We start from the raw sequence: 11,478 nt of genomic DNA, 5'->3' as shown, positions 1-11,478 counted from the left end.
AAATAAAGCTACTCACGGATTATTAGCTTGATAGTAATCAAGTGCAAAAATGGGCGATGGATCCTGGACTATATGTACAAAACAAATCAGCTCCCGCTGTCTGTCTGTTCTTATCCATACTTAGATTTTTAAAACTACGCATTAGATCTAAATCTAAATGTGGGTTTTTAGCGAGTTTCAAGCAGAGTTCCATATGAATAAAGTGTGAATAATATAGTAAAGGAACACTGGTAAAGAAAATAAAATAAACACATTTTTGTGTTAACATTTCTCTTATCATCAGTCAACAAGATGTAATATATATATATATATATATATTTCAAAAGGTAGGCATTTGAAAGGAAATTATTTTTTATTACAATGTTGTTCAATGCAAATTATACTTTAAATATACTTAATTATATAGATATTTTCAAGTCTAACATAATAAGTACTACAATAGACAAATTTATGCAATAACACCCACAACATAAATCATTTGGAATCTACCAAAAATTAAAAGAAATCTTAAGTCTATGCCTTAGTGTGCCCTCTACCTTATGTCAGATTAAACCAAATGCCCTAAGCAGTAATTACATTTGTGAAAAAAGATACTATTTATATTTGTGAAATAAGATACTATTTATTTAGTATAAAGCATTGTACCTGTGAGATCATCCCAATGTGCAGAGATAAGGCCAGAGCAGTGCTCTTTTAATGCTGTGGCACCAATTTCATCTGCTGCTGAGTAAAATTTTACACATGTCCTGTAATAAAAATAAAAAATTATAAATTATTAAAAACATAAATGCTATTCCATAAACTCAAATTCAGTAAGAGTCCATTTAACAAAAGTTTTAAGTTGACTATTAATTAAATGTTTATAAATTTTAATATAATATTCTCCCTCTAACCAAAATGGGCAGTTATTGCATTTATTAAGATGCAAGTGATAGGTTGATAAATAACAAACATTTACATAATTGGCATAACACACGCACCTCACACCAACAGATGCAATTAGAGCTTGTTCACACTTGCCCACAAGGCCATATAGTTTGAAACTAGCAGCTGATTTCATCAACTGGAGAGCAAAGGAATCCCCTCTTGATAAATCCACCAAATCTGTGTAAAGCCATTTGAGAAGGGCTGATCCAACATCGTCGGGAAGAGATGACCAATCTATGATAATACAATGTAATAGTAAGCTTTGCAGATAGGTAATACATGTGTACAACATTGTAACATTTTTAATGAAAATTTTCCTAGAATCATACATCTAAAGCGATTTTATTTCATTTAAAAATAAAGTGTTTATTGTATTTATCATGAGTATTTTGGCTTACCAAATTAGGTATCAATTATTATATCTATCAAATTTATCTTACCTAGTTCAGATTGGTTTTTCAATGCTTCTTCATTCCAATCATCAGATCGAGCATTTAAAACAAACTTATGTCCAGGCATTGATTTGTTTTGTAGTTTGATAGTTATATCTGAATATGTTTCTCTTCCATACAACGAAGAAACTGTCATCAAAAGTCTCGCTACAAAGCTAGTTTCACTCAAGTCGCCGGCGGACGCCGCAGCGAGGGTGTACTTCCTCTCAACTTCAGCGCAATGACTTTGCAGTTTTCCATATTCCTCCTTCAGCAACGCCAAATGCTGCTGAAGTTTCGTAACTTCGCTTGATGCTGCACAAATTATCATAATCACTTTCATAAACTAGTCGGAAACTAATAACAACGCCCACTAAAACAAGTCTACCAGTAATGTCGTGATAAAAGTTCACATCAACTTACCCATAGCGTAATCAAGCAACCAACTTCGTTGTATTTGAAGCCCTTATTATTTATAATTTATTTTCTTAATTTATTTGTATCATAAAATAATGACAAATAAACTAAGACCATTTAATGTTGACAGTTCTACGAGCTAGACAGCTGACATTTGACAGGAGACATTAGAGATCCGCAGGCTATTCTCTAATTTTGAATTTGACACATTAAGTGATCAACATAGTTTTGATGATCACTGAACTTTGATGTCCACTAAAAATTTAAAGATTTGGTATTGCGTATCTTAGTAAGTGGACATCATTGGAGCTTGTATGAGTTCTAATCCGTATTATTATACTACTCTTTGATTCTAATCCTCAGTCAACCCTCGGTTCATAACATTGCGTGCAAACATTCGTATATATTGCAAATGTTTGCAGTGACAGACATTATAGTATATAAGTGTATAGTCTATGATTATGATGATCACTCACATTCTCACAAACATGCAAACAAACAAGCTTAGAAAAATATTTGCGGATGCATTGTTCTGCGTGCATTGTAGGAATATTTGTACGCAAGTATCTCACTTGAATTAGTGCCATACACAATAAAAAACACTAATACCCGCTTAAATAAATAGGTACTCCTAGAAAAAAAACATAAATTGTGTTAATTGTTGAAAATGTTTTAATTAGTTAATGAGATAACAGTAAAAAACATAAACTTGAAAAATTCTTTTCAAAGTTCAAGAAAAAGAAAACATTTTTGCGTGCCTAAAGCTCATGCAATATTCGGTCACTTGTCACGGAATTATCATTAGTTAAGGTCACGCTCCATAGATGTCTCTTTATAAACGTAGTCTATTTTCAAGATAACCTTCAAGTGATTTATTTTTTAATGAATAGATAACAAGTCAATATCCAACTCGTCGGCAGATTGTTCAACTGTCTTTAATATTGTAAATGCATGTTTTAGCACTGTGAAGATGAATACCTTAAATAGAATTATAGTGTACACTTCAAGTGTACCAAAAAATGCAAGGTAGGATTGTTTTCATTATTTTGAATTTCGAAGATTGATAAATTTTGTTTGTGAGTGATTCGCAAAGACTACAAGTAAAATTTTGTTTTAGATTAATCGCCACGACAAGTGCAAGATTGAATGCTGACGATGGATGGCTTTCGAAACTTCTGGTTCGAAAAATCGAACCTACCAAAGAATCCCACAGTCGTATGCTTAGCGACAAGGAGATTGTATATGCTTTACACACGCACAACATAAGGCCGGATTCTGTGGATAAATATCTGAAAAACTAGTGAGTTATAAATAAGTCAAACACGGTACAAAGTATCTTGATTCTTGCAATCAACCGGCGAATAATAAATATCGTTATGTAACAATCTTAAAATAGCGTTTATGCCATTTAAACTATAACAACCATTTTTTATTTTCGTTGACTATTCCTTAAGACGTCGTGTTATCATTTCCCAAACTTTGACCCTATCAATGTTTACATAAAACTAACTAAAAAACTGAAGATATGTCACTCAAAAATAAACATTTTATGGTGTTCTTGATAAGAGTACCAAATAAATGTACATTTTATAAGTTAATCAATATGACGTTGTATGAAATGAACTGTACCACATTAATTTAAAAATCATGTCTTTCTATTGTGAGCAATATAAGTAACAAATTGTAATTAATAAATTCTATCATACTTTCATATAGTATATATCTTTATTTCAAGCACAATTAAATAATTCTCTTCTTTTATTTGATCAAATACAAGTATGTTTAAATATATGGAGGCAAAAATATTGCATGTAATAATTCTTTTATTCTTTATTTGCAGCAAATCTTCAGTAGAATTTGTGGAATCCCGTAAACCTGAGTTAGGCTGTGAGCTTGTCGGATCATGGACAGTCTCTGTGGGGGATATGGACCAAGCATTGCATTTGTGGCGGTATGTTGGTGGCTTCGAGAAAATTGACAAAGCAAAGATATTATTCAGAGAAAATCCTGTAAGTATTTATATGCTTTAACTAGAATTTAATTAATTCTGTTAAGCATGACAAATTTTGAAATTTTCAATGTTTATTTCTTTCTTTCTTTCAAATTTACTTTATACTACTAAGATAGTAAAAAATATATACCATAAACATACATTTTTCATTTGATTATGTTTTGTTTGATAATGTTTTTATCTATCACTGTTGTGTCAGATATCACAAGGAAAATGAAGAATGGCCAGTGGAAATATTTTATTATTAAGTTTTAATAACTGTATCATAATATCTGTTATCTTTATTATCTCAAAACTTCAATTAAAAATAAAATTGTTATGATTTTTTTCTTTTTTTAGAAGTTGATTCTCATAAACACAATTTCTTTTACAATTTTGAATCCCATGCTTAAGTGCTAATCAAGCCTTTTTCTGTTTTTAACCATTATGCATTATGTGTTATAACTTTTTTTAGTTCATAAATATTAATGTTTCTACATACATAACTCATCTATATCTATACATTTAATAAAACAGTAGAAAAACTGTGTCTGTACATTGAATATACCAAAAATTTAATAATTGAAGGGGGTTAAAAAATGGTGTCTCTTTGTTTGCTAAACTCTGGAACTACTGTACGGATTTCAATGATTTTTTTTTTGTATTTGTATAAGTCTAGGCAATATGTAGGCTATAATTTTTTATTTGACATATAATAATCAAGATCTTGAACATTTGATGTTGAAATCCACCATATTTTTTTTATCTATACCTTAACCTAATTTTAGTGAAAACCTCCAGTTTGTTCACGTTCACACAAACGAAGTTGCGGGCACCAGCTGGTACTAAATAAATATAGGAAAACTAATATTATATACAAAATACTTATATTAGTATAAAATTCATTAAGATATAAGAGAAGAAATGAATTATTATTTTCTTGCCCTGCCTATAATCTGAATAAAAAAACTTTTAAGAGGAGAGATTTAAGTTTTCTTATAACTGATAATCTCATTTGAATAGGACTACCGAGCATTAGAAAAAGAGAGGGGTAATTTCGTGAGGTCCCGTCACCTCCAGTACCTTCTCGCCTTCAGCTTCTGGCCATCTGGTGAACCCCGCGAACCTAGCAATATCTATGAAATTAGATCCTATAGGTAATTTTTTCTTTTACTTTTTGTTCTAGCTTTAATTAATTAACTGTTGAAGTGAATCTATTGACATTTTTTATAAAAACGTCCAGCTAGGTTGTATGTATCATACTCATCATGTAGAGTTTTATTTATTGTGTGTATTGCAATTTGTGCAATTTTGTATCTTAAATACATACACTATCTATATATAACAAAAAAAATATTTACCGGTAGCATAATGTCATATATATATTAGCAGTAATGTCTTAAGAATACAAACATATTTTTGTTTTTAAAACATCTGCGCAAAACGCGCTTCGAAGTTCACAAAAAATAAATAATACGAGTTGCATCGCAACGCGGCACGGCTAAATATAAAAATCTATTTTAAGATCAAAAACTTCCGATGGCTTGCAATACAGAAGTACATATTCTAGATATAATGTGATTTTCGTAAACATGGAGATTTTTTATTAATTGTGTATACGAATATTGTATTCAATAAATATAATAATACTAATTTAAATATTATATTATTTGATCTTATCTTTTAAGACGAGTGTGTATGTAAGTATATAAGTTCAACAACCGATTTCGATGTGAGGCATTATTTACGAGAATTATTAACGAAACCGACTTAATATCTTCGATAATTGTACATGGAATACGATATAATAAATAATTGAATGATATATAAATGACCGATATTCAACTTCAGACATAGACACCAATTTTCATCAAAATTCGGTTCAACAGTAAATTATAAAAAAATATTTTACATTAAAATTGACAGAGGTAGGATTTTTTATTAGAGAAAAGTTGAGAAGGAGTGAAATAGTGTTTAAATTTGGAAATATGGGTGAATGATAATAGTCGTGTGACGTTTACAAATGAATATCGTACTGATGTGTTCCAGCCTAAAGCCCGGAACAATGATCGAGTGGGGCAACAACTGGGCGCGCGGGCTCACGTACCGCCGCGCTAAGAACGAGGCCTTCGCCGGCTATTTCTCGCAGATAGGCCGACTTTATAATGTTCATCATATTTGGTGTGAGTATGCAAGTATATAAGGGCTAGAAATATGATTTCTTGTTTGCGTAATTTGAGTTAAAGTGTCGTTTTAATACAATTTGAAGGATATTAATAATATATGTTGAGGATCAAGCTTCTATTTAGTATCCAAAACTTTACTTCAGTAGCCAGAAGAAAATGTAAAGAAATCAAAGGTCAGTTTATTTTTTAAGCTCACGTAATCAATAGCGGATATACCTAGTTAGTTAGTTAGATTTGTTATAATTCTGCATCATGTTTAATATACACGCGCATTGATCTCAAGGCTACAAGGACCTGCAAGCTCGGCGGGAAACGCGCGAGAGCACCTGGCGGAACCCCGGCTGGGACGAGTGCGTCGCGTACACCGTGCCGCTCATACGCGAGATGCACTGCCGCATCCTCGAACCCACGGAGTTCTCGCCAACAAAGTAGACCGACACGCGCCGCCCCCGCCGCCCCAGCTGACCGACACATTACACCGATACGACTAGTCCGATGCCTAACTGACCGACACATTACATCGACACGACTGGTCTGTTGTCCAATTGGGCGACACATTATATCGACACGACTGGTCTATTGCCCAATTGGGCGACACATTACACCGACACGACTGGTCTGCTACTCAATTGCGCAACACATTATAACGAAATAACTGGTCCGCTGCCCAATTGATCTATAGATTATACCGTCACGCATTATTGAATTTCATTGAATTATGCATAACGCTGAACGTTGGTAAAATTGATGTTATGGTTTTTTTTCAATTCATTAATAATTATTTGGTTATTTCTTGATACTGTTTACCTTATTATATATATTAATGTGTAATACACAACAAATTTTATCTCATGAAAAGGTGTAACCAAAAATCTTTCAAATCGCTTATTCTAAACGCATGCAAACACGCAGTAGGGACACAGCAAAAGCGAGGTCTATTTAAAAATAATGTTTTGTAAAATTTGTTTGTGTAAAAATATCAGAAACCTATATAAATAAGGTATTTCATATAATTAGAATAAAACAAAACGGTTTGTAAGTTGCTTGATTTAGGTTGATTTAAAAATACAAAGAGTATTTTACATCTATACACTTTCTACATCATAACCAGTTTCTTATAACTATATGTACCTAATATACATAATTTATTTTAAACGCACACGCCACACAGTGACTTTTTATAAGTTTTCCTGTGCCGTTTAGAATATTCCACAAAGCGGTTTAACATTATTTTGAAATGTAAAAAAAATACGAATCTACGTTGGCAACAGGCTTTCTTATAAACGACTAGCAAACCCGGCGAACTCCGTTTCGCCACCAGATGGCTGTGTGTGAAAAATGATTTTCCCGCTTTTCTGTTGAAATTGTTCCTGAATTTTCTTTGCTATAAACCTCACGGAGCCCGAGACCTTTCCAACGAATGCAAAACCGTGGAAATCGGTTCGTGCGTTCTCGAGTTATAGCGTCAGGAAGGAAAACCCGACTTATTTTTATATAGTAAAGAAGATTGTATCACACTGTTCCAATCGTTGCTTCTATCTGTCAAATCGAGTGCTTATATTAATATGTGGAATTTCTTTAAATGAAAACATAAAATATTTATGCTGCCAATAATGGATACCAACTTCTAAATGTATTTTGATAATATGCTCATTATTCACTTACAATAATGTTTTTTAAATATTTTAGGTGCGTAGTTTGATAAATCATGTTTTATATTTGTACAATATTCTAAAAGTTAATTACACTGTGTTGGTTTTCCACTGATAATACTAATATTATCTACGACCTACGTTAGACTTGATCAATAATTATAAAATAAATGTATAAAATTGTTTCTTTTATACCTAAAAAACTTAATTTTGCATGCATTGATTTCATTAATAATGATGAGGAATAAAAAATGTGGATGCACGGCTGTAATCGGTAAAGTTTTAAAATATTACATGTAATAAGAAAGTTTATATACACAAAATTTTAGTTATGTAAATATTGAAAGGAAACTGCTGGCAGTCAGTTCATATTGGTTCATGAAATGATTTCATCATTTAATCGCCATGTGGCTTATAAGTCATGTATTAGCATTTAAGTAAAAATAAAATCATTGTATATTATGTATTGATAAAGTAGATATAGGATTTATTTTACATTTTTTATTTTGTTTGTTATTTCAATGAATGGAGCATAAAGCCGTCAATATATTTACATAGACTTTTATATAGTTTACAACTTTTGCATTGAGTTATGAAAATTCATTAAATATGTAATATAATGCTTCAATTGTTGTTTTATTTATATCGATACGATTCAGAGCCGTCCATTCTACTGTACGATATTTAGCGATGCTCGAACTATTTACAAGTTCTATTATTATTATTTTTTTAGGTTACGTTCGGCAATGGAGCTGGTGAAACGCCTGATGGTAAGCGCTACCACCGCCCATGAACATTTGGAGAGGCATAAAGTACATTGCAGACCTTACGCCTCTACAAATGGATTGCCGACTTTTTGGGAAGGGATTAAGGAAGGATTGGCGATAGGAATAATGGAAAGGTCTGGGAAGGGTAAGGAAAAGGATATGGGCCTCCGGTGTGAGAGTGGTCCATCAACTTTTAGTACTTTTTTAATTATATTGATCGAAAGGGGGATCTAGCAAAATAAATTTGGTTTAACAACTGTGGAAAAAATATTCTGATTTAGTTTTTTTGTGTTTAATTTTACGGGAGCATTATACATTTAGAAATTAAAGATTTTAATGCGATTTTTTCATTATATTATTAACTCGATGTTTCGAATGCTTCACACGATATGGGCCATCTGCCAACCTGCACTTGGCCAACGCTGTGGTTTATGGCCTGAATCCATAGGAGGTCTGTGTCTCTGCAGTGGGAAGATAAAAACTTTATATGTGGGCTGTTGACGAATATGTGGCAAAGCCTTTGAGATACCACTAGTGCGGCTACAGCGTAGGGAATTTCATTTTTTAAATTTGACGATTATTGATACTGATGATAGTATTATCAAACAGTCGCAAAAGCCACCTTCTCATCTTTCTGACATGCTTATTTATGTTCTCTAACATTCTTAAGGGTCACGACGCTTTTTAATTGATTTTGGAGATACGATACGTACGGAAGTTGACAAGTCAATCGCGCGGAGGACAAGAGCAGTCTTTACCTCCCAAGCACTTTGAAAAACATTTTTATCCGTCATAGCCCAGCATCATTTTGCTTAAGCCCGCTCTGTTTGAATATATTTTCATCGTACCTTTGAATTAATTAATGTCACAAGATAACGTTTAAACGACATATTATAATCGATGTTTTGTATTTTCCTTTTACTCTGGATGTAATTTTGATAAAACATGAAGTATTTGTTGCTTCGCAAGGGAACCGTGTTCCCATAGGACAATAAATATATATAGATACAATAATGACGACCATGTCAAGATATATGAGACCCTGTCAAGTCATAATTATTTCACGTGCAGCTATGGGCACATTAGCCGAATTGGTCGCGCCGTGCGAGTTTTACGCTAAGCAACTCACTTTTATATATATATATATATATATAGAAGTAAATAATATGTATAGTAGCCATTGTATTATCAGCTTCGGATTTACAAATTCGTTTTGAAATCACTTTAGTGACAACTCTGACAATATTGAATTTTATACAGGTATAATTTGTATGATACACAAACTAAACAAATAATATAATATCATGATGAGGAATAGAAAGAAAACAAGTTTAAATTTCATTTCTATTTATTTATTTTCAGTTTGATTTTTTCATTAATAAGATTATTTTACAATATAGTAATTAATGATAATAATAATTATTAATCCTACAAGTCGATTGTGTTATTTAAATATATAACAAAAAATAAAAAGAAATCAACAACGGTGCGTCGGGCGCCGCCCCCCGCCCGCGGAGCCGCGCACCTTGTCGCACCTCGCACTTAATATTGCTAACTACCTGTCGCCGACGAAGGTCTATACAATGGTAAAATATAAAAAATAATAGTTACAATGTACATAATACGTGAACGCTAACTAAGGGTTTGGTACTTCTATACTTAATAATTTGTCGCTCTGACTTAACGTGATGATGAGGATCTATCTCTAATACAGCAGTGGTGGGAGATTGGAACGGGCGTCGGACGCGTCTACGCACTGCACTCGCGACCCGCGTGCGCGTACACTGTCCACATTACAACCAACAACTAAATGTACAAGCCGCATAGGGGGTAAGGTGATAGCGAAGCCTTATTGTTATACCGACTAACTGTAGCATGCAAGCTTAAATACAGCTTACAAATCAATTCCATGGTGCTCCTAATCTGATATTATTTACCCCGTAGAGTACAACGGTGGCCATTATTAATATTATATTTAAGTTAAAATATCATTATTCATTTCCACTGGATAAAGTCACTCTTCAGATAAAACGTTAATAATTTAATCTACAGAATACTTAAATAAATTAAAACTGTTAATATTAAATTTATATCACCCATATTAGGTTCTAAATAGATTTTATTCTGTAGATGCGCCCATTAAAAAGTGCATAGCAAATTTACATTCAATTGTTACATAGCATTTCTTTTACACATCGTAAATACGGTGGATTTTTATATCTATAAAGCGCTTAAACTTACCACCTTTAAATAATTGATACTTTAAAATGGGTAAAATGATATACTGGATACAGTTATAAAGATTTTGTCCATCTGGTTCCACCACTGCACTCTATTCGACTCGTAACCACAGTACAAACAAGACAGGCTGTGATAAATTATTGTCATTGAATTGGTCAGTGGGGAGGAGAGAAGGGTTAAAATAAACAATGAAAATTAACAACATACAATAAAAACCGAATTTCGAGCAGTTGTTAGAAGGCATTACGCATACATTTTCCTTTATATGTTTACACATACAATACAATACGATATTCCAACGTAGTAATGTACATAATATATATAATTTCAACTCATCTCTTTACAGTTTTCTTGTATATTTAAAAATTTTAATACTAACAGACTCAAATAATACAAAACGATCACATCGTGTGATGCTTACAAGCAATGTGATATTAGAAATTAAAAAATAATTATTTTCTCAATTAATGATTAGTTTTAACTAAATTTGGATATTTATGACTAAATCGGCGCTAAATTAAATAGTATAGTCGTCTATACACATGACTGGTAAGCTTAGTTGACAAATACAACGTATTAGACCTCTAATAAACAAATAAAATAGCACATTGTTTCCCATTTCGAATGTACACAAACCACACTCGCACCTTACAAAAGTATACTATCTATAGTTAATTATTATATATTATTGTTCTTTATATACACAAACGTCAAGCCGCTAGCCCCAGCGCCGGAAGGCAATATCTTTGCTCACTTATACATGTTAATAATAATAATTAATACATATATATATTTATATTTACAAAACATAATTGGCAGTCGGTTATATTTTTTTTTTATTAAACAGCACCTGCATTTTGTTATGAT

General features: G+C 32.2%; 2 protein-coding genes across 2 annotated transcripts in view; one reads left to right on the top strand and one right to left on the bottom strand.

The window, feature by feature from the left end:
- LOC119835649 (rabankyrin-5-like) overlaps positions 1–1,919 on the bottom strand; it is a 6,835-nt gene extending 4,916 nt beyond the window's left edge. Inside the window, exons 1-4 of the mRNA XM_038360609.1 lie at positions 1,782–1,919; positions 1,368–1,673; positions 981–1,161; positions 646–746 (exon numbers count right to left, since the gene is read on the bottom strand). Of these exons, the coding sequence (XP_038216537.1) occupies positions 646–746; positions 981–1,161; positions 1,368–1,673; positions 1,782–1,785 (592 nt within the window). The 5' untranslated portion in view covers positions 1,786–1,919. The remainder of the gene's footprint in view (positions 1–645; positions 747–980; positions 1,162–1,367; positions 1,674–1,781) is intronic.
- Positions 1,920–2,593: 674 nt separating this feature from the next.
- On the top strand, positions 2,594–6,417 carry LOC119834266 (protein NipSnap). Its single transcript, XM_038358605.1, has 6 exons — positions 2,594–2,801; positions 2,893–3,075; positions 3,616–3,784; positions 4,789–4,922; positions 5,815–5,948; positions 6,235–6,417. Exons 1-6 carry the CDS (start codon positions 2,746–2,748, stop codon positions 6,381–6,383), a joined length of 825 nt encoding a protein of 274 aa, XP_038214533.1. The 5' UTR covers positions 2,594–2,745; the 3' UTR covers positions 6,384–6,417.
- The last annotated feature ends 5,061 nt before the right edge of the window (positions 6,418–11,478 follow it).

The sequence above is a fragment of the Zerene cesonia genome, chromosome 2, assembly GCF_012273895.1.
Source record: "Zerene cesonia ecotype Mississippi chromosome 2, Zerene_cesonia_1.1, whole genome shotgun sequence".
In the NCBI taxonomy this organism is placed as follows: Eukaryota; Metazoa; Arthropoda; class Insecta; order Lepidoptera; family Pieridae; genus Zerene; species Zerene cesonia.
This window is presented reverse-complemented; position numbering and strand designations above follow the sequence as displayed.